General features: G+C 35.0%; 1 protein-coding gene across 1 annotated transcript in view; it reads left to right on the forward strand.

Annotated features, from left to right (window-relative positions):
* Positions 1-24,428, forward strand: part of UNC13C (unc-13 homolog C) — a 215,474-nt gene that overhangs the window by 65,453 nt on the left and 125,593 nt on the right. The window contains exons 8-12 of the mRNA XM_067305207.1: positions 1,742-1,969; positions 4,739-4,880; positions 18,545-18,714; positions 20,763-20,878; positions 22,385-22,548. Of these exons, the coding sequence (XP_067161308.1) occupies positions 1,742-1,969; positions 4,739-4,880; positions 18,545-18,714; positions 20,763-20,878; positions 22,385-22,548 (820 nt within the window). The remainder of the gene's footprint in view (positions 1-1,741; positions 1,970-4,738; positions 4,881-18,544; positions 18,715-20,762; positions 20,879-22,384; positions 22,549-24,428) is intronic.

Below are 24,428 nucleotides of genomic sequence, written 5' to 3' on the forward strand. Positions count from 1 at the left end.
GCTTTCTTCCTAACTTTTTTTAACACTGACATGTACTAGCAGCTGTGAAAACAGTGTGCTGTCATCTTCCATTCCTGGGCGAGTTATGGATCATTGGAAAGAAAGCAGCAAAAGAGAGCAAGTGTTGGTCTGTCACAGATCAGGCCCTGTGGTGTTTGTTCTATCGTTAGGTTTCCATCTGCATGACACAGGCCCTTGCAGCAAAGCGATACATTTCTTTCTTGCAGTCGCATTGATTTCAGTTAGGAGTCTCTCTGGTTTCTACTGCCCTGATGTTTGCATTTATTGATGCATCTGTATCTTTCTATTTCATAAGAGAAAGGAGACTACAAATCTCTTCCTTGAAACCTCCATGAAACCTATCCCTGGCTTGCAGCTGTTAAGAGCAGAGTAATGCAGATACATATTATTCTGAGTATGATGAATTTGCAAAATTAGATTTCATAAGATTCCTCATCTCACTCTCTCCAGCACCCTATTTGTGTCTATTAGACACAGCATTCCTTGCAGAAATTCCCTGGATGTTTTCACTGCTAGAACTCCTGGAAAAACATTCACATTAATCTTTTCAGCTGCAACCTGAATATAATGTCGTGGCTGCTCTTTGGGACACAGGACATGGAATAGTGGCTAAAATAGCCAGCAGAAGATTCCACTGTCAGCGTAGAGCTTTGCAAAGCACTCCTTCATATGCTCATGATACTTAAAGAAGAAGGGGCATATGGCTGGAGTGCACTATGCTCTGATCTAGACTGGGGATGTCAGTGTTGGATGTTATATACATATATATATATATATATATATATATAACTGTTTGTCTGACAGTTTGGACAGCCCCAAGGTTCCAAACTAATGCAAATGTTTAAATCCAGTGACTGCTTAAGTTTATTTATGGATTTATGCAATCATTAAGATTTCTTAATGAACACTGTTCCAGGAAGGAATGAAAAACTTTCCATGAGTGCAGGCAGCATCATCAAATGTTGAGATAAATCTGGAGGTTGTCAAAACAGCATCCAAAACCACTATGCCTATTTCTTTCCACCATTCACTAGATTCCCATTGTGGGAGAACATAGCAGGAGTTTGGATTAGTCTCCTAACTGTCAAACTAAATATTCTCTGAAAAATGAGGTGGAAACATTACCTGGTTTAAATACTATTTCTACTAATAATGTTTTTGTCCTAATGAACATATGTCCAGAAATTTCTTGGTTTTCCATTAAATGGCTGGTTTTGCTTTCTTGTATTGTCCTGCAAGGAAGGGAGAAAGGAATGAAAATATTATTATATCCTGCTAACTTAGAAAAAAAAAGAATTATTTACATATGTATTATTAACTAACTAGAAGTAAAGACAAAGGACAGAGCAGACAGAGCCAGATACTGAACACTTTTACATACAAACAACTTTCCTGAAGAATCAGCGTTCCTAATCATGTAAGAAAAGTTGCTCATGCATTCTGATATTTTAATAGTAGTGATGTTTTACTCTTTAATAAATATTTAAAAGTATAACATGAAACTGTTTGAGGTTGATTGTTAACCTGTCATATTAAGCTAAATCAATGGGTAATTTCAGATGTCATCAAGAATAAACATAAGAGGCTTTGCATGATCCAGATGAAACACACATCTCCTTTGAGTAGTGCAGTACCAAGGGTTGGCTGGAAGCTCTAGGGGAGAAAGACAACTAAAACACCAATGTTTTAGTAAATGTATTGACCTTTTCTCCCATTTCAGGAGCTGCTGAGAAAAGCTCCAAACATGGTGCAGAAGATAAAACACAGAATATTATTAGTGCTATGAAGGAAAGAATGAAGATTAGAGAGAAAAATAGACCAGAGGTATTTGAAGTGATCCAGGAAATGTTTAATATTTCCAAAGAAGATTTTGTACTATACACAAAAGCAGCAAAACAAAGTGTTTTAGATGGGACATCCAAGTGGTCAGCAAAAATAACCATCACAGGTAAATTTTATACTGAACTGTTTTCTGTAAGAGCTCTTTCCTTCCCAGTCTGGTGGTTCTGAGCTAAAATTTATTACAATTTGAGCTGGAATTTTGTGTTAAATTGTAACTTGGTGCATCTATAAATGATTGATCTTGTAACATACTAACTGGAAGTGTGGTATGTTACAACTGTTGGAAAAACTACTTTGTATTACACTGCTCCAGGGAGGAAGATAAGTAAATGGTCTTGTTGTGTCTGGTCTATCTTCTACCAATACCTGCTTGAGATTAATTTGTTTGTCACTGTTAATCAATTGCAACAGTTACAGTTGATGATCTTCTTTATGAGATTTTAATGACTGAAATGCTGAGACCACTGCAGCACACAACTCCAAACCCCATTGGTTTGAAAGTCCTCATCTACTCTTTTTGCTTGACTAAGGGTGTGTTCTAGTTTAGTGATGCCAAGTCACAGGAACGTGTGCACCCACCACATATGCTCAGGATTGCTGCTGACTATCTTCAGCTTTCACATTAGGCTGACTGCTTTTAAAGATTCCCAACTGTAGTTAAAAAAATCGAGGATCTCCATCTTCAACATTTAAATATTTGAATTCAAAACTCAGTGCAGAAAACTAAATAAAATTAAAAACTCTGCTGGCTACACAGGCCAACCCACCTGTATATGATATTAGATTAGAAACAAATAGAGATTAAACTGTAAAACTAAAGAGTTGAAAGACAGCAATGTGAAACATTAAAGGACTCTGAGTTTGATTAGATTTCACATCTAAATTAGCCTCAACTTAGTTTTAGTGTCATTAAAAATAATAATCCCTGCTCTATATTAAAAGTAAATTAAGTATTTCCTCTTTCTCTAGGATTTGTACTATTCTTCTTACGGGGGATAAGGAGATAAGCTTTAGGAACCCTTTCCAGTTTTTACTAGTAAGTTTTGATTAAAATGAGTGAAATAAGAGCTTTATTACTTAGTAAACAATAGTGTATACTTAAGTAATGTACTTATATTTTTCTCACGGCTTAATAGCAACTTGCTAAAAGGTATGTTTAATTTAATTCTCCACACCTGATGTTTCTCACCTGTACCTAGGGAAGTTTTTCTAACTGACAAATGGAGAAAGAAGTTGAACTATAGTCCTTTTAGATTCTGTGTCAATTTTTGGTATAACTGCAGGAAGGGTCCTTGAGAGCTGTACTTCTTATTTCCGTTGCTGAAAAGCAGAGCTGCGTTTCAGGAGGGGAAGGAGAAAAACACTGTGCAGGTGGACCATGATTGAATTAGTAGGTATGTAGTTAGCTGTGCAAGGCTCTTAGTCCTCACTGAAGCCCCCTCAGCTATGGGGCAGGCTCTACATGGGGCTGAGGGGTAGTAGGTATATGCCAGGAGAAACCCAGCAGAAATCTGAGGTTGCAGGTCTGATGGATTAGGAAGAGGGGAGGCCTCTCTGAAGTCTGTGGGACTTTGTGAAGCTCAAAGACGTAGTTGTCAGGCTGTGGGACAAGCTTTGGGGAGATGAGGATATGTCAGATATGGGAGTGTGTTAGGGGAGATGTTTAAGTGGTATTCCTATTTTTATTTCTACTTCTAAAGGGTATTCAGGGCTGCCTTGTATTCAGACCTGTATAATAATAGTTAACCATTCTGGAAGAGATTTTCTAAGCTGGCACCTAATTCTTCTGCATAAATAAGAAAGGGGTATTCCCTTGTCTTCTAAAAATTTCCCTTTGGGTTAGAGTGAAGAGGAGGACAAAAGACTTTCTAGTTAATTCCTAAGAGTTACAGAATTTTATCAGGAATGAGATGTGCAAAAATATAACAGAAACTTACTTGTATCATTAAAGTCAGCTGATGTGACTGAATTCACGCAGGAAGCAGATCAGCTGATTAAGATGCCATTTTTTATGAAGTTATTTTTCTGAGCACACTGTGAGTGAGCTTCGGTATCCAAAATGATTGACAGTAGTAAATTTTAACTAAATGCTACCACTGAGATGTTTTTAATGATATGTACAAAATAATAAATCTCTGCTGATGCTAGCAGTTATGACAAGCGTTTTAGTTGCAACTTGTTTTGGATTTGGGAGGCCTGAATCTGACAGTCTTGCATTCTCCTGAGATCTCCAGTGTTCTGAATTCTGATGGAAAATCAAATTACGTGTATTTATATTTGCCACAAAATGCATATACATTAACTGTAAACGTACCATTAACTGTCATAAATGTTAAGAAATATATATACAGTTAATGACAATTGATTTGAACTGTCGCCCTGTCTATGGTAGAATAGAAAGTGTTCTGAAAATGCCCATAGAAACAACAGAGTCTATTACCTGCTCTGGATATTCATGGTTATTTTTATAATCCACAGTGCAGATTTTGGAACTTTTACCTGCTTTTCAGGGGATTGTAAGACTCAAGCTGAATTCTACTGCACCATTGCATTGCTTGCCAAGCTGATTAAACCAAAGTTTGAGGATCTGAATTACACATGGCAAGGAAAATACTTGTTTTGTGCTTTGTAGTGTATCTTTAAATTATTACTCTATTAAACCATATATGTAGACTTTATACAGTCCAGAGAGGCAGTTGGAAAAGCCTTGTCTATCTCTAAAATAACAGAGTCTGGGAAAATTGACCCAGAAAACCTTTTTTCAGGAGTCCTCAGTTTGAGGGCTTCATTTCCTGTTGCTTTTTTCACCGTCTCATTTATTTCTTGGCAATGAGAGCTACAAGGGCTGAAACGCATTTCTCTGCTTTTGTTGCAGTGCTCTGTGCTCAGGGCTTACAAGCTAAAGACAAAACTGGCTCAAGTGACCCATATGTTACTGTGCAAGTTGGCAAAACGAAGCGGAGAACAAAGACTATTTTTGGAAACTTGAATCCAGTCTGGGATGAAAAATTTTATTTGTGAGTATAGAAGATGCCATTGTTTTTTGCTTTTTTAATTTATTTTTAGGTAACATAATGCTACTGAGTGAAATAATTACTTCCTTGAAAATATGTATTGTCTATACTATGCACATTCATAGCATGTTAATTAGCAAGCTTTGATTGGAGAGAATATGGAAGTTTTGTTATGACTGTGTCACATAGCAGTCGTGTAGCTCATAGTTCTATCTATTGGGGAATCTATTGGTTGAGTCTTTTTATTCTTATTTTATATGGAACTTCAGTAGCAAGGTGTTCGTACTTTGATCTTAGATGCCAGAAGTAGACAATGTGAATGGCTTCCTGTGGCTCAGAAATCAACCATGCAAATTAAACGTGGTTTTATTCAACATTGTGATACTCCTAGGTGAAACTGGGGAATTTGATAGTACCTGGTACGCAGGCTCTTGGCTGGCCTGTTTGTACTGACTACTCAGCAGGCCTTTCCAGGACTGAGTGTTGACTGGAGATAAGAATAGATTCTTCCTATCTCCTTTCCTTCATCACAACCCCTGAACTGAAAATAGTATGGTTTGTTGTCAGCACGTTACCGAAGTTCAGCCCTGACTGCAAAGTAGGTGTTCCAATCTGTAATATGTTGTCTCAAGTTTTGAATATGATTTCATGCCAGTTCTAGTTTGGGAAGTACAGATAAGGGGCATTTTGCAAACAGATGAATGACTATTCTCAAGAATAGTTGAAGCTTACCTGCTTAATAAGGTCCATATCTTGATTCTGGCAGTGTTCCCAGAACTTCTTTCAGAAAGTGATATTACAGAACAGGAAATCCAAATTCACATATACTATACTGTTCCTCCTGGAAATAGTGCTTTAGGATACAACACATTCCTGACTGTGAATGGCACCAGTTTGATGATAGTACCAATTAGTACCGTGTGTTATTCCTCTACATGTAGTAAAAGTATTTCAGCATTTATCCTTTTTCTCAGCTTGGTTATTATGTGCCACTGTATATGATGCTCGTAACTACTATTGTCAAAGTCAATTAAGGATTCTAAAAAGCAAATACAAGCTCTAGATTTTGTTTAGAAAATTTTAAGAGAAAGATAAATGTTTATTTTTTTTAACTGTTTAGAAAGTTCTAGTCTACTCTGATAGCACCTAGAATGGCACTATTATGTGAAGTCAGAAGACTTCACAGCAGAAGTCTGTCAGTAGATTTTATGGAAGGTGTGTGAAAACACTAATATAGTGAATTATGAAAAGAAGAAATCAATGAAAAGCATATAAAATTTCAATGTTTGTCAAATACAACAACACATGGTCTTATTTGCATTTTTACTGAGAATATATGCAAATTGTCAAACATGTTAATAGTCTTAACCTTTCAGTGTTACAGAAGTCCATTACATTTATGCCTAATAGTGCTATTCAAAATTGGATGTTAATTGGTGTACCTTTACCTAATGAAACCCTGTATTAGTGATGATGCACTTTACAGCATTACCGTGAGCATTGCTGAGTTTATGAAGCAGCGGCAGAACAGCTCAGGATCCTGCCGACTGCCCAGTCAGGATTCAGACTCTCTAGTTAATCACCATGTGCAATAGACAATTTCAAAATAACCACTCGGCACAGTGTACAATAATTGTATTCAAACTGTAGCAGTGTTTAATTTCCCCTTCTCTTCCTTTTTCCTGTGAGGAAGATACCAGTTCCGGTCATTCCCCATCAACATAAAACATGGAAACAATTTCTTTTAGAGTTTTGATAAATATTGTTCAGGCATTTGAAATAGAGCTCTGTCTAGAGCTCTGTGTAGAGCACTGAGCAGATCTGTTATGAGTTTTGGGATGTATTTTCTCAGGCATGTGAGCAGGACTACCATAAAATCACTGAAAATTGAAAATTATTATGTATTTTTTCAGTCAATTCTAAGTATTACTATCATGGCCCTAGTAATATCATTAGTAAAAAATAATAATAATATATAATAATATTATTATTAATAATAATAATATTAATATTATTATTATAGCATAAATCTCCTGAATAAATGCTTTGAACTGAATGCATTTTCAGTCATTTTCATAACACTCGCACTTTCTAAAATAAAATTCTCTCTCTGACTTATGTGGTGCACTGGATTTTGATAGAAAGTTTATGAGAATAAAGCCCCGATAGTGACGTTTGATAGCCCTATTTAAAATCAAATGCTAATCATCATTATAACTCCTAAATGCTAAACCATAGAAAAATAAGATCTCACAAAATCTTGCAATCATATATTTAATCAGAATACCAAAACATTAATTTAAATCTTCCAATCTGTTCCAATCAGTGTCTTGGACCAAAATTGGATCTTCACAATGCATTTGCTCTGTCACAGGAGTTAAATTAAGGGCAGCATTCTAGTTTGCGGGGCTATTTTTTCTTTTTCACATTTTCACACATAATCCTAATTTTCATGCATAATTTCACACATTATCCTAGTATGACTCTATGATAAGTAGAGAGTGCATGTTTTTAACAGGGCTTCCTATAAGGCTTGTGCAAGTCTGTTAAATGACCACACCCCAGAAATTTGGGAGACTGGCATAGATTTCAATATCATAAACCATAACTAAGGAGAGTTTATGTACAGCTTTATGCTTCTCAGTAAATAACCAACTGAAGATCATCAAAGGAAGAATATATCTTTTCTTTAAATGTATATTCTTTTTTGTATACAAGACAGCAGTAAATAGGCAAGTGGATGCTCTTGTAAAGGATGTAATATAGGTGGCAAGGGCTTTGATCTTTTTTTTGGTGTTATCACAAAGGAGATATCAGAGCAGTTTTTATTGTTTTAATGAGTGACAAGGCATCAGTGATAGTTTTTTCAACAAAAGAAAAAAGGAACAATCTTACAGCTGTCTCCTTCCTTCTGGTGGAATTGAGCATGGCGTCTAATATGAACAAATGGACTGTGTTCTTGCTTTTAGTTATGGGAGAGAAAAGTATTTTGGCTATATAGTTTTCAGCTTTGTACAAACTTTTAGATCTATTGTTATTTTGTTCAGGTTCATCCATCACTATAATAAAACTCTTCTCTACTCTCATTCTCTTCTTGACTATTTTCGATAGTTGATTCAGATTGCTGAAATATGGAAATCTGTTTTTTACTGGCAGTGTTGTGTAGCAGGCACACTTCTACAAATTGCCTTGCAGACTTTCTAGGAGTCATGTTTGCTAGGATCACCAATATTATGCTAGTACCTCAGATGCAGTTTTATAATCCAGAAGTCTCTCATATAACTGGATAATTATTTTATATTATTCATTATATCTATTTTGACTCTCACTAGGCCACCATATAGCTCTGATAAATACATTTTTTGGGCATCTGTTATTCCTTTCAGTGCATGGAAACCTATGCTAATTGACTCAAGTTAGACCAATGAGAAGGGTTTTTGAAGATTATGATTGCCACCTGGCTAAGATAAGGATCCTTGCTAAACTGTTAGAACTTGCCTGATCTCTGACATTCTTGAAGGTTAACTGGTGATATGCTGAAAATAATTATACCATTGCAGATCAGGAAGTGTAATCTATCAGTTGAGTGTGCCTGAGAACATTTACAATTGCTAAGGGAAATAAAAATTTCTGTTTGCACAAACAAACTAGGGTATCCCTGATTATTCTTACTGCTGTGTATTTTAACAGATAATACTGAGAAAAAGTATCCTCTAGACCCATACACAAAGAGTTAAAGTCTCCATGTTGGTCAGAGAAGCTCTTCAACTGCTTCATGTCTCCAATATTTCAATCCAGAGTGTCTTCTGAAGTCAGAATTTCTGGCAGCTACTTCAGACATCCAGCTGGATGTTCTTTCCTTAACATAGCCGTTAGACAGCAGCAGTCACACAGTTTGATTTACACTGCAATAAGGTGACTTGTGGGTTCATTTAAACCATTATTTACTAGAGACAGCCACGTTTAGGAAATAAATACAACAGGAGGGCCTTACCATAGCCTTTTACTATGGTCATTTTATACATTCTTGACCAACTGAACTGAGTTATAAACAGTGTAAGCTTCAGTGTAGCTGAAGATAACAGGATTGGTAATTGTTTAAATAGTATTCTAGTTTTCAGTGATATTTAAACACAGTCCTGTGAGAATTGTTGAAACAGCTTACAGATTGTTTTGTAAGCAGGAGTATCTAACAGAGAATTAAATTACACAAAACCTCGTGGATAATAGAAACGTGCAAATTATTTTACTGGATTTATCCAGGCTAAAAATTCTTCAGTAAGCAGCCAAGCAGATAAGTCCCTGAGAGACATCTTGCTAATGAAAATAACTGTATCCCATGGCTCCAGCCCAAAACACATAGCAGAACACCTCTAGCAACCAATTAAAATGATAAATTGCTTGCTCAGCAATAATAATTTTCATTTCACAGTACAGCATGTTTGGTCTGAGTCTTCTTTCAAACTGGTATGAGTCCAGGTTAATTTTACGCAACTCCTTCTCTGTTATGACAGACTGAATTAATGCAAGTAAGATCAGAATTAATCTCATTCTAATTTGTTCTAAGGAAAATAATTACAATAAATAGGTTAAAAAAAAATTGTTTGTTTCAATTGACTCAGTTTTCAATCAAGGATTCTTTGTATTCCTTTTATTACAGCCCTCAATGATAAAATCTGAAGTAATGCATTTGAAAACGCATATACAATCATTCTTTCTAATTCTTGATTACTGTTGCTAAACTATTTCAGTCTTGCTGTTATGTAAATTCCCATACACAACAGTCCAAAAAGCTAAAATTGGTTTTTCACTTTCATATCTTGCCTCATTAAATCATTCTTCCTCTACACTACCCAGTCATTTCAAGTCAATATCATATCCACCAATATTGTTTTTTACCCCAGTTGTCAAATTTTACTCTTGTCAACATGACCCGTTTGCCTGAGTGCATCTTCCATAACATTATAACATTATGATACCCAGAGCTCATACCATATCACTTGCACCAATGAAATTCCAGAGATTTAATGACCCCCAAAAGCTGACCTTCAAACATTGTTTTGAATCACAATCCAACAAGATGACAAACCAATTCAATTAATTTAAATGTAAAAAAGCCCTCTGTAAATTCACCTGGTGAATAGAATGCTAATGCTGATTTCAGTGTTTATAGAGAGCATATCCCAGCAGAACAGGCAAGTATGGACATTCAACAGGTGACAGTAAAAATCATGAGACTGATATGCTGAATTGCTGTTTGTCTTTAAATCTTTGTCGCAGAATTGTTTTTAACCTGTCAAGGGTACAAATATATAGAATATTTGATAGTCTGTGGTAAAGGGTTTCTTTAAAAATTGGACTGTATTCTTATAGCTAGCAGAGTGCGTTAAGATTGCAGAAGCAAGTTCAGTTTCATAATGTTCGACTGTTTGACTGTTTAATTTTTCAGTTTCCACATTCATTTAGGGTTTTGGAATGGGAAGTTCTTGGATATATTTATGTGCTTTTCATACTCAAGAAAGAAAACTTTTTCTATAATCTTCCTGCAAGCAGATGTTAGAAATGCTAGAAAACATCCCTCTTCACTTGTTGATAACTTGTGGAGCTGTGATGAAACATAGTATAGGAAAAAAAGGGAGTGGAAAAAAAAGCTGCCTTTGCAAATAATTATAGTCATGCCTGATGGTGATTTTGAATAACAAAAGCACATGCAAAATACAGCCATCATATGAAATGTCTTCTACATTTTGCTCTACATGCAACCATTTCATAATGAAGATCTTAATGAGAGGAAAAAAGAAAGCAAAGAGAATTTTTTACTTTTGTAACTGTTACAGTACGCAGTAGCTCAACTTGTCCGCTTGCTGTATTGATAGAAATAGTGTTCACTATACATATATTGGATATAAAAATGTAGAAAGAGGAGGCAAGTAAATTAAAATGGGATTTAGAATGTATTAATTCATCATTACAGATAACATTCATTTCTTCTAGAGACTTCTAATGCCCTAGAAACCTTCATTTTCCTAATTGCTGAAGTTATATCGAATAAAATCACCTTGTATAACATATTCTTTTGATGAGAAATACAGAGTATTTACCTAACTATTAACAATGTGGCGATACTTCATAGTCTTTTTAGGAAGAACATTGTCCTGTAGAGGAAATCCTATACAGCACATGATGGAAAGCATCATTTAATAAATACATAGAGTAGTAAGAGAGAATTCAAGGATATATTTGGGCCACAATTACTGTAAAAAGAATATTAGTAATAAGCATTGCTGAGAATCCTAATTATACAATGCATTTTCAGTATCAGCCTCTAGAAAATTTCAGTCAGACACCTACCACAGGTAACATCAGTAGTCAAGACCTAGGAGTTGTGTAGAAGAAGAAAAGGATAAGTTAGTAGGAGTTGGAGAAGATAATTTTTCAATTGGTTGGAGTACTGAAATTCATCTTGGAATGTACCTAGTTTGAATGCCAAGCTCCAGAAAGGATGTGGACAAATTGTCCAAGATTATGAACAGGAATGACCAGAGCACCAGAGAGCATGGCCTGCGAGCAAACAGTTAAAGAATTGGGACTGTCCAGACTAGAGAAGAGACAAATAGTGGAGGCAAGGATACGTCTTCAAATACATCTTTTCTCCTGCAAGGAGGAAAGGAATAATCTGTTTTCCATGCTTAGTATTAGTAGGGCAAGAAGTAACGGACACGAATTCCAGTTGGATTTAAATCAGACTTCAGAATTTTGCTACCAGTGAGGCTAGTGAAGCGCTGGAATAGATTCCCTGGGAGATTATAGAATCTCTGAACTCTTAAGAGCAGGGTGAACAGACTTCTCACAGAAATGCCATAGGTATATCTGGTTCTGCTTGGTAGCAAGGGCAATAATAATAAGCATGAGGGTATTAATAGAAATAAATGGCCCCTTGAGCTTCATTCTGCTACTGTTTTCTAGGATTCTGTGGTTTCTTTAGGCTTTTAGGACCAAAACTCTGTTAACACCTTTCTTTACCCATCTAGACCATATGGTGTCCAAGATATTTTAGCATAAAGGAATAAAACTGAGCAAGGATTTAGAAAGGTTAACTCTTGGATTATAAATATGCATTATGTGTTATACAAAGTTTACTTCTAATGCGTTGTTTGTAAGACTGCTTACAAAAAACAGTGGTCTGACCTTTGCTGGGAATTTTTCATTTTAATCAGTGCTACATTTGGAAATACTTTTTCACATACATAGTTCACACAGCCAAGTGGCACCTTGATTATTATCTGCTTTCCAGTTACGTCAGTGTTGACTCACTGAAGGAGTATAGCATTTACAAGCACAAAATGTTTTCTCGTAAATGGAGCAAGCATCCCTTTAGTAAGTGGAACACATCTTGGGTATACTTGTGGTGGAAGTAAAGGTCTGCAGCTAAGGTACTTCATGCTGTGCAATATCCATCTAAAATAACAGTATGAATAATAAGAAAGTGTCCCTGTTTTTAGTGTCTTAAAGTGGTATGTTTCTAATACTATGTTTTCTTGACATGTCTTATTGAGTATATGCAAAAAAAAATCAGGTGCTTTTGTAACAGACTAAGGAGAAAAATAAACTAGCAGACAAAGAAATGGAAGACATAGCAAAGAACAAACATTGTGTACTTCAATTACAGAAGACCACAGTGATCCTTCAGCAAGTGGGGGGCAGGCTGGCAGTCTTCAGCCAAAGTAGTCTATTAGAAAGAAATGAAAAGTGTGTGTCAGATCTTCAGGTTTATCCATCAACAACTGGAGTGACTTCTCTGGAACTCTGGCAAGTTGTGTTTGATAGCCAACCCAAGTCTGGGTTTGATATTTCAAGTGACATCTAGCAAGTTATGTAGATGAATATTATTTGGTCTTGGAAAGCCTGACTGAAGAAGAGGGAGAATATTTATGGAAGAAATTCTTCTCACAATTCTTTGCTATTTTTTTGATAGACAATGTTGGGAATAAAAGTCCATGTTGGTGCTTCAGAAGAATAAAAATAGCTAAATATGTTTGAAAAGGAAGAATGGGCCCTATGAGAAAGAAATAAGGAAGGTACCTGAAGAGTAACTTAATCTGTCTGTGATTTGTTATCTCATCTGTAAAATGGGAGGAAGAATAGAATAATGCTTCCTTTTTTTTTAGTTTTTTGGTCTATTCTGTCACTTTTGAGCATTGCTTTTTAAAAGAACCTGGGAGTTACCTGTGGCGCTGAAAAGTTTCCCATGAGAGTACAAGCTCTTCAAGGCAACAGTTTTTCTACCACTAGCTGCCTACTGCTAAGAAGTTCTAGCATTCATTTTATAAAAACTTATTAGTAATAACTATTTCCTTTGAGACGTGTGTATTAAAAATAAGGAATGTGTGTATTTAAAATAAGGAACCAGTATGATTCTATTTGTGTGTTTTCACAAGAGGGAAAAAAAGGAGTGAACTTGATTTCAGCTCTTAATTATCTTAGAAAATCTATCTGAGTACTCTCATCTACCACTGGACACTAGCAAGTTTACCACCAGTGGTTTGGTTTGTCAGCATTAAAAGGATATATAATCAACACTGATTTCCATGTATGAAAACTCACCCTGAATTCTGCTATTGAATTTTTCAGTGCCTTTTGAAAATGGTAGAGGATAGAGGGAAGTGATTATTGATAGAATGTTTAAGTACTTGTCTCTCTTTTGAATCTCTCTTAAAAACCTGAGTGTCATCACAGCTAAAATTTGCACTTTGTCTTAGGACATGGGCAAATTTGCAATTTAGCAGACTGTCACCCATCAACTGGGAGATGGTATCTAGTTGTAATCATGTTCTTATCATGCTCCACGTTCAGCTAAACATGTATTAGCTAATTGTCTTGTTGGTGAGGTAAAAGATCACAGATTTGATTAATTCCTTTCAAGCCATATGCACAGATCATCATCATAAAAATCCATTCTTCCTTCCTCAGCACCCTGACCATATTCATTCACTTCCCATTCTATTAAAATATCTGTATTAAAACCCTAAAGCAGCCTGTGAAAGAGCATAAAATAAAATTATACTAGATATTTGAGAAAAAAAATTAAAGAAAAGGATGACAGTTCCTTAGCTATCAGACACTGGTATTTCTATTCTCTTTCTCGTCCTTTGGATTAATCATCATTACACAGTTAGATTTAACTATAATTCGGGTTTATCCTTATTTTGTTTTTGCCTGCAAATATTTTTCATACCAAATTTTAAAATGAACCAAGACTCAGAATCTTACTTGTTTTAAATAATAAGAGATTATAGAAGCAAATTATAAGGTCTGAGTTCTGCTACAGAAACTGCAGTGGCAGTGGACTTAGATGTGAACTTTTGTCTGACTATCAGAAGGCAGAGGGGAAAACTACTCCACATTGATTTGCAGATGAGCTATTTAAATAAATAAATACATTGAAGCAAGACTGAGACAAGACTAGGACTGCTGGAGACAAGGACAATTAAGCCATTTGGAACTCTGGAGTAGTTTCTAATGTAACAGTGCTCATATTGGTAAGAAATTAAAATAATTATATTAAGCAGTTTATATTTTATCTGTTTTTCTTGAGTATGTGTGCATATAAGTGACTCTCAGATAAATGACGTACTAATCTGTTGCCAATATAATAATAATATTGTACCCTCAGGCTTTTTACATTAACAGCTTTCAAGTAAGTGACTTGATGCAGTGTTTAGAAGCAATTGGTACCAGTTAGAAGAATGAATTGTGAAAGAGCAGTCTAATAAGTGAAACCTTCTTCAGACTAGTCTCCACTGATTTTTTTAAAGACTTGCAAATAAGCTCATTTCTACTACATGATATATATATTTTTAATAATCGATAATAAAAATGATAAAGCATACTACCTGAGGATATTCACTTGAATAAGTTGCTGAGTGCTCAAGGAATGCAATACTAGCTGTAAACAAGCTTGCCTCTATCTTTTATGATGGGAGAGATTTTGTTCCACTTCTTTGGAGCTTTGGTTAAAAGCAATGTATGTTTGATTTTTACTCATTTGTGGAGTGATTGGCTAAATGTCAATTTAGGAAGCAAAAACAAATTGATAAGCTACAAAAAGTGCAAAACTGGAGGTGAGCCGGCAGAGGTATAGTAAAGGTTTAACTGTTAGACTTATTTTCTGTATGTCTCAGCCACAGTCTAAATTTGTCTGCTGACTCCAGAATTTTGCCAAGAGATAGTACATTTGATTGCCTTGTCCAGTAACAAGAATATGTAGGTGTTGCACAGCAAAATGAATTTTCTTTCAGTTGCATAAACATCACTGCTTAGCACAGAGGAAAAAAAAAACTCAGTCTAGCCTGGCTCTTTAGAGTATACAAATTTGTTGGAGGATATGAAAGGTTTTACTAAAGACTACAAGATAAGCATGCTGTTATGAGCAATGTACGGATTTTTCAACAGAATGAAAGTTTAGTGTTTGTACATTGTCTACCAGCTTCTTCATTCTTTAGCAATTATTTCTTTACCGAAGATAGAATAATATCAGTTACTTGTTATTTTAAGACTGAGTGCAAATCTCTTAGATAAGGAGTACAGTCAGGTTGAGGCAATGCAGCTAATATGAAGTTTGCATGCGGGTATTATAATAAAGATAATTTATTATTGCTTTTTTTTATTGTTCTAGCCATTAGAATAAAAGCAGCAATACTGTGAGGATTCATTCATGTCTGTGCAGCATTCTGTAAATGCAGAAGTGCTGTAGCATCATCAAATAGTTGATAAATTATTGAAATGATCTGTACTATTTAGCCTGTCTGAATATACTGCCGCTTTTTTAGCTTTCAGAAGCTTGAACCTCTGTTTACTAAAGAACAATTCACTTCTCACCTTCCGGTATTATGCATTAGTCCACGTTTCTGTCTTCTTACCGAGCATATAAAGGGGAATGGCTAGAAGAGGAACACTTTGAAAGCGGCATATGTTATCTTTGCCTTGATTTCCCTGGACAATATAAGTAGAACTGGGAATCCCACCCCGTGATCTTTGTAAAGCTGCAAAGCTTTTGCACAGATGTTAACCACAGTGACTAAAGCAAGTGTGCAGCTCATTATGTAGTGCTCTTTATGAGAGGCTGGGCAGCTAAGTAGAATCGTGTAGAGACAGCTCTGTAACCTTAATTGTGAATCTCCCTGCAGTCTCCCTGCCTCTAAACAGCCCTGTAGAAATCAATATTCGTCCACCTTGTCCTTTCTTGCATAAGTCTATACCAGTTTGAGGGGTTTGCGTGGAAGCATTACAAATGTGTAGAAGCAGAGCTGACTCAACCCTAAAGGTTTAGACATGATGAACATGTTAGTAAACCCATGGATAGCGATGGGTATCACCATGTCTCACTGACTTGAGATTAAAGGAGAAAAAGATGTGGGAGGAACAAAGGAGGATATTAAGGAAAAGAGCAGTGGTTCTGACCATCTGAACAAATATTCCTTAATCAGCTAAGTGTATGTCAGAGGGAAGTTCATGTTGTCTCAAGAGAATAAGATACATTATTTGTACTGCATTACCATTTAACAAGTTCTGTGCAGCATCTCCCCAAGAAGCAAAGCAGGAACAAGATTTGTACTAATAGCACAGGTATGGTGGTGAGGGTCACGTAAATGCCTCACCAGTGATGGATCTCCTTATACCACTGTAGAAATTCTCTGTTTAATATTTCTATTGGCTGCATAGCTAAATGCAATTCAGGACTCTGGCGATGTTAAGCAGTAATTCAGGGCTGCACATTAGGAAAATAAATTTTCTGGGTTTAGCCTAGCTTCTTAAGGTGAAGATGTTTATTTGATCCATCTGTCTCTGTGTGCCTGTCTTTTATATGTCCTTGCCAATAGCTTTTGAATTTTGTGGTCTGCCAGAGCAATTTCACAGAGTGCTTAGTACTATGTCCGCCATGTTCTGTGAAAATTGGTGGTCAGATAGAGATGAGATCCTAGTAGTGCCCTCACTATGAGCTCACCCTTATAATAGACACCAGGGAGTCTGTATGAAGGGCTAATTTATGAAAATCCCAGTTGTGAGAGAAGATTCATTCTGTGATTACTGTTTGTTAGATATCAGGGAAACCAGCCATAAGACAAAAGGAAATCAGATTTCACTAGTTTTGCTAATAACAGAACAGTGTGTATTTTAATTAGTTATCTGCAATGTTAAAAATTTGGAATATGGACAGGCACGAGCATTTCTGTGATACTGAGTGATGTAGCAGTGAGGCAGAGTAAAAGATGTGCATGCCATTTTTAGTGGCTGATTGGCCCTGTCAGCAACAGTAACATTTAAAGTGCTTTATACTTTCAAAGCCCATTACCACTGCTAATTAATTCTTAGAACCCCTGAGGGGTGCCAGTTGGGAGATAAGTAGTAGTATTACCATTTTAACTCTGGAAATACCGAGACAGATCACTAAGCAGTGATAGTGCTTAGAATAGAATTCAGGTCCAAACTCCTAATCTAGTCTAGGACTATGCTGAAGATGAAACACTGCTGCTACACTAAGGAGCCATATTTAACTAGATAACTAGAATCAATAACTAGAAATTGGTAACATATAAAATATTTTTGTAGTGTTACTGAATGGAAATAAAAAGTATCAGTACAGATGTAATAGCATTAGTGCATCAATGCTTGTAACTGATGCCAGGTCTGTACCACCCATTAAATGTTATCAGAAAATTTTTTGCTACTAAAGATTTCTGTAGTTAGTTTTCAGATGCGCCAATGATGTCATCAAAAGTCAACACCAAGCAACAGTAGACTTTCCTTATAGTGCCTGTAGGAATAAAAAATAGCAATGAGTTTCATTGCCATTTCTGTGAAAATATATAAAGCAAGGAAATTGGGGCAGAAACTTTTCTCCACTGGGAACTCAGGAGACTGAAGCCATCTCCCTCTCTCATAAGTCCAATACTTCCTCAAATCCACTCAACTCATAATTTAAGGAGCCACTTAAATTTGCAAGGAATTTTTTAATACTCGGCAGTCTGTTATTGTTCCTTCTCCTCACCAGAGAAAGGGAGGACTTGGAGAAAAGTGACATATCTTTTAAAGAGAGAAGCTACTTATTTCCCTAGGTTTCTTTGCCTGCCTTGCCTTACTGTGAGCTTCATGCATACTTGTTGGGTTCTGTCATTGCCCATTTAAAAACTTCCTGCCACATAGTGGAAATATTCTTTAAAATTTTTTCAGATCTTGTGTTTTAACAGTTTTTATGGGCTACTACTTTTATGTGGTCTACTCTATGTACTATATAACATTCCTAAATAAATAAACCTGATCTGATTATATATTTTCTAAGATACTTGTTAATAGCATAGGGAAGTGCATGTTATAAATTAACTTATGCTTTCAATGAGAAGTTCGTGATACTCCTAAATACAATCCATATGTATATATAATTCAATCATGTTAATTTCTGTACTTTCTCTTATGTATAGTAATTCTAGTCTTATTCCTGTTGACACGGTATTGCCTTCTATTCCACTGAGTGTTGCAAGTGTTGGTATTCTGACACTTGAAGCAGTTAAGCAAGGGTACTGAAATCAAGGAGCATGAATTAAACAGCAGTACAATTGTACATAGCTTATGCATGACTCATAGTTTGTATTTTATTATTATTTTTACAGTGAATGCCATAACTCTACAGATAGAATAAAAGTGAGAGTCTGGGATGAAGATGATGATATCAAATCCAGAGTAAAACAACACTTCAAAAAGGAATCAGATGACTTCCTCGGGCAAACAATCATTGAAGTAAGAACACTGAGTGGAGAAATGGACGTATGGTATAATTTAGGTATGATTCATGTTGATTTTTTTTTAAAACAAATTTAGGTAGAACCTCAACATCTGTGGAGTTGGGATTTCAAAATAGGTAGCTCTTATACCAATATAATAAACTGTCAAAGTAAACCTGTTCAGTTTTTTAAATTTTAAATGTTACAAGTTGATTAGCAAATGAAAGATATTTACTTACTTTTCATCCAGTTTTATTACAATTACAGACTAGACTAGTCACAACAATATCAAAGACAAATATTTAGTTTTAACTCAAAAATTATGTAAGAAAACCCAACACTTCAGACTAGTTGATTCACACTAGCATTCTATGGGAAATAGACCTTCAAGGATACCTGGAAAGATCTAGCAAATACTTTGCTTTATTGTGTGCGTTCATATATCACCCATTTTTTAATTATTTATACATCATTCTGGGCCTCATCATCTGTTTTGCACTGCTTTTACATTTGTAGATCTTCATGAAATTTGTTAGACTGAGTTTTCTGTTCTATACAGGTGAAATGTGTTTAGATGTACAGTCATAAATTGAAGGCAGTCTGCTGAAGCTCAAAGTGCTCTCGTCCATAATGACTGGACTTTCCTGTCTGGTCAAGTCTTAAGAAGCATTGCTCTTTGAACCAAAATTAACTCAATAAAAATATGTCGCAGAATACTTTTCTTTAAATCTAAATCTAAGCCTACAACTTTTCTTTCATTCTGAAAATCTGTTTGTGTGCACTAAATGTTCTGGAGTAGCCCTTTGAAAGTTAATCTCCTGTATTTAGTAATAAAAATTCAATAGTAACATTTTTATCTAGGTTGCATGCTCTATAAAACATTTCAGGTGAATTATGTAATATAATTTTCTGAAATTGTAAAGCATTTGTTTCCTGGGCAACAAGTCTTTGTTTCCCTGTCTAGTGTTTCATTGGCTATTGTACTAAATGTGTTAGGGAAGTATTGATTTCTTATTAAAAAAGGAAAGAAAACCATGTTCTGTTTCCTAGTTATAATGAGGATTTTTAGAAATGAAACTCAGAATGATAATGACCAAGTTATCTTATTCCTTAAAATATTTCAGTGGGTTAAAGTGATATAAATACTGACATAAATCATTATGAAATGAATTTTTTTTTTAATGTCGGTGAGCTGATTTGGTTGGAAGCAGTTTAATGATAATTTAATACTGAAAATTCATATGCTCTGCAAATGAAAAAAAATCTAGAATGAAAACCTTTGAACCAGAATCTAAAAAATAAATATTGGTAAATAGCTCATGATAATTTTATGTTTTAAAAAGAATGGTGTGTTTTATTATGATACATACACATATTGACCCAAATACAATATGTCACATCACATGGAGGAAAGAGGAGTGAAATACTCAGAAAGAAATAAATCAGATCTGTAAAATGATAATTCTGATTAATTATACTGTTCATTCACAATTCACATCACAGCACTTTGCAAAGGAATTACAAAAATTATAATACCTGTTGACTCAGATTATCCTGCTTGAATGTAAAGGAAAAATAAAAGTTGGAATCAAAGAACATCAGTAACCTTCACAAGGAATGACAGCAACTAACAGGCTAATACAGAAACCTTAGAACAAAGTTCTCCAGTTCTTCTGTAAGATTCAGCTCAGCTCTAGAATCAAGTTTTGCTAAAAACATTCTGAGTTTCTGTCAGACATAGGGATTCAGGCTGTTGCTAATGTCATCATAACTAAAGGAAAATGTCGGTAATGAAAATAATAATGATTAGTATAGATACCAAATAGAAAATTGAAGTAATTTTTATTATAAAGGGAAAAGTGTTGCATAAAGTTGTGTGCAACCTGTTTTGAATTTGGGATATACAGTGAGAAAGATTCTTTACTTCATAACTAAATATTCTGCTTCATGGCCATGTGAGGTATTAAAAAAATTTCTCTTGTACTCAGCAGCTGGACTTTCTGGCTTTAAAAACCATTCTTACTGATCTAGAATGATTATGGAAGCTTTTCACATGACATAAATGTATTCTTGGTAGTTACTAATATGTTATTTTTCTGCTCTTCAGAAAAGCGGACAGATAAATCAGCTGTCTCTGGTGCCATTAGATTGAAAATCAATGTTGAAATAAAAGGAGAGGAGAAAGTTGCTCCCTACCATGTGCAGTACACCTGTTTACACGAGGTATGTTGGAGAAGTTAAGACATGCTATAAACAAATTACTATTCAGTTGTTATATAGATAAGAACAAAAGCCTGGAAAAAATTAGAACAGTAATAAAAATAGTTTTGCTGTGGCATATTTTTTCAGGCCAAATTTATTTTAAATTTCCCACTTTGCATCTCTGATAGCATACCAATGTTCAGAGTCAAAGAAAGAGGGAATGGTGTAATACCAATAGATTGTTCCTGTCAAAAGGAGTTAGAAGAAAAGAGAAGGCGGAGTGAGCTTTTTAAGTCCTGTGCCTGTAGTTTTTCTTTCAGCATTTCGATGCTCCGTACATGCTTGCTAATATTAAGAAGATATTGCCATTTCTGTATATTTCAGAAGTATAGCTATTAACTGAAGATGAGCTCTTTCCTCATACAGTAATCCATATAGTGGAGAGAGAGAGAAAAATGAGGAGAAGCACAGACATAAAAAAATTAGATCTCCTATCATCTGGTTTGCTTTTGTCAGCAATTAAAAAAATCATGAGTAATAAACCTGAGTGTGTCTTTCAAAAGATTTTCTTGGTATTTAATTCCTCTTCCCTCAAACAGTGATACACATTGAAGTTTTATTCCAAATATACAAGTACTTTTGGAAAACTGGTAGATAATAATTACGTTGCTGAAAGTTCAGTACTAGCATGTATCCGCAAAATTATGCTCAGTGGTCAAATTTTGTAAACTTGAATGTTGAGGCCATTTGTGCTCAAATATGCTATTTGACCTGATATTGTAAAGGTTGCGATCAGGACGCTTACAATAAATAGTAAAATCCTATGGCTTTAGGATCATACAATCAATATTTACAGGACTAATTAGCCAATTGAAATTATTTGCCAGTTTCCTTTTGTCACTGAAAACAGGTAGAAATAAAGTTCATTGCCCAGTTTGTAAATATGTATGGAGCTAGTTAATCCGAGAAGCATTCTATGCCATTACTTTCAAATTAAACACTAGGTTTGGTTTGAAGGCTGCTAAACCTAAACTTTGTAATACGACTTTCATTATTTGAGAGCCTACTGCAATATTTCTAGTAGTTTTCCTGTAACTTACAGTTTTTAAATCATGAATTTGAAATTTATTGGTCACAGATCCAATTCAAGTTGAAGGACTATTCAGTGAGCATTTATAACATCATGATTTCATTCATTAGCAAGGGCATATAAGACAGAAGAGAAAGTTTCTGCGCTGTTTTATGTTGCAGTCTCTCTGTGCTGGTTAGCTGAAGTACCCTTATGTCAAGGAGATAGATAAAGTGCTGAATCACAAAACTGCACTGGCAGAGCTCTATTTAAAAAAAAAAAAGTGTTTAAAGCCTTGGGTTTTTCATCTGTCAAATGATGAGTGGTTGGTTCTAGTCTTCAGAAAAATAAACAAAATTTGAAATTAATGAACGTATTGAGGGCTACTATATAGAATATACTTTCAGAATGCCACTTAAAAGTTGAAAATTCCTGTTTGAAAAATTTCTTACATCTAGAATCTGTTCCATTACTTGACGGAAGTTAAATCTAATGGTGTTGTAAAAATCCCTGAAGTGAGAGGTGATGAAGCCTGGAAGGTATACTTTGATGATGCTGCACAAGAAATTGTAGATGAATTTGCAATGCGTTATGGAATTGAATATATTTATCAAGCTATGACGTAAGTATTATCATGTCTGTTTTTTTACTGTCAAGAATATGGTTGAGAGAAGTGACGAGTTCCAAGTTTTCATGCTTTTATTTTCTGTTTCACTCCCATTCCTGATTTAAAATTCTTGTTTGCTTTTGTGTCCCTCTGATATTCTCAGCCGCAATGGCATTCAGCATCTTATAAGCGTTTTGTTAGCTGTTATTGGTATTACCGCTAATGCATTTCTTAATCCTTATGATAGTGATATGTGGCAAGGATTGGAAAGACTTCCACTGTTCTAGCTGAGGTTGAGATCATACACTAGACCACTGTTTCACAAACGGAAATATTTATAGGACACTAGCAAACGCTCTAGTAACCTTCCATAGTACATGTAAATAAACCATTTTTAATGGTATTGGAACCTGTTACTACATCGTTGATATTGAAGTATCTGTCTGATCACTTTAGAAGATACTACCACAGGGTTTAGGGGCCTGGGGATACAAGAGCCAGTCATGTACTCTTAGTTTGACCAGTGAAAAGTTTGCCCATGAGGAGGACTATATTCTGCTCCTGTTGCACCCTTAGGAAAGCAAAGGAATCCAGCTGAGTTCACTGTCACTATAGAAAGCTGATGTTATGGAATTTTTAATCAGAACATGTATCTTGTTTCCTCTGTTTTTTTACAACACATCCTAAAAACAAATTATCTTCTCATATAGCATGAAGGCACATAAACACCAAAGGTTTTTTTATTGCAGGATATAATGACACCATCTGTTATTGCAATGAGCATGTCTTTCACTTTATGCAGCTCATTGTGAATTATTGTGTTGTATATCTTCTAGAAAGGTAGAAGGGTATATTTGTTAAATATACTTGTTCAGTGCTCTTCCTAAAGGACCTAAAGTAACATTGCACAGAAGAATTAATTAAGTTTGATAGTTCCCTTGTGTTATTGTATATCCATACTACATATGGAGAAACTTATGCATTGAGTTTCATGAATAGAACTTGGAATTTCTAATTTCCTATCCTTTAACTGCTAGTGTTTGTTTTTTCTTGTTTAGCTTCCAATTCACTGTGTATATCTCTACGTCTTGATTAAAATATATTACCTATTAACTAGCATAGTATTCTAATCCTGTAACTTAATAAAAATAATAAACTCAAAATAGTTTAAAGTGGTATGCCAGTTTTACCAAGATGTTAATCTCTAAAGCAATAGAGTAGTTCCTGCTGTCTATTCTCAAATTAATTCAGGGTCTTAAGTGAGGTGAATTCTTAAGAGCTATTAATGTCAAAGGAGGGTTGTTCTTACTCTTTTGCTTAAGAAATAAAGCAGGACTGATTTAGTATCAGTTTTCCTCTTAACTGTGCCCTGAGTGGTATGTTATTTCAATATAGTGTGGCTGTACTTCTCATGGAGAATCTCAGCTGGAAAATGTCTTTGAATTTTCTTCAGTTTCATCTCTTGGTGATTGTGTGAAAAATTATTGGAAAATTTCAGAGTACTGGATTTTTTCTAGAGAATGTTTAAAACTGATTTTTTAAATTTGAGTGTAGCAAAAGTCCACATTGTGAAAATAGCAATATAATTGAGATCTGAGTTTTTTCATTCAATAGAGTTAGAAATGGACAAGTTACATTTTCGTATAAAGATGACGCTTTAATTTTATATTGATAAATAACAGCATACAGTATATTCATGAAAAGAAAGTGCAAAGAAAGTAAATATTGTCTGAACATCTAACATGCAGCTGGGCAAATACTGTAATGCATTTTTCAGGAATCTATACTCAAAAATTCTAATTAATTCATTTTAAACTAAATGAGATATGTTGGCTTGCCTTCTTTTTGTTCTTGCTTTCTTCTGTACCTTTTACATCAAATTCCCTTACTGTTGA

The sequence above is a fragment of the Apteryx mantelli genome, chromosome 15 (assembly GCF_036417845.1).
Source record: "Apteryx mantelli isolate bAptMan1 chromosome 15, bAptMan1.hap1, whole genome shotgun sequence".
Classification (NCBI taxonomy): domain Eukaryota; kingdom Metazoa; phylum Chordata; class Aves; order Apterygiformes; family Apterygidae; genus Apteryx; species Apteryx mantelli.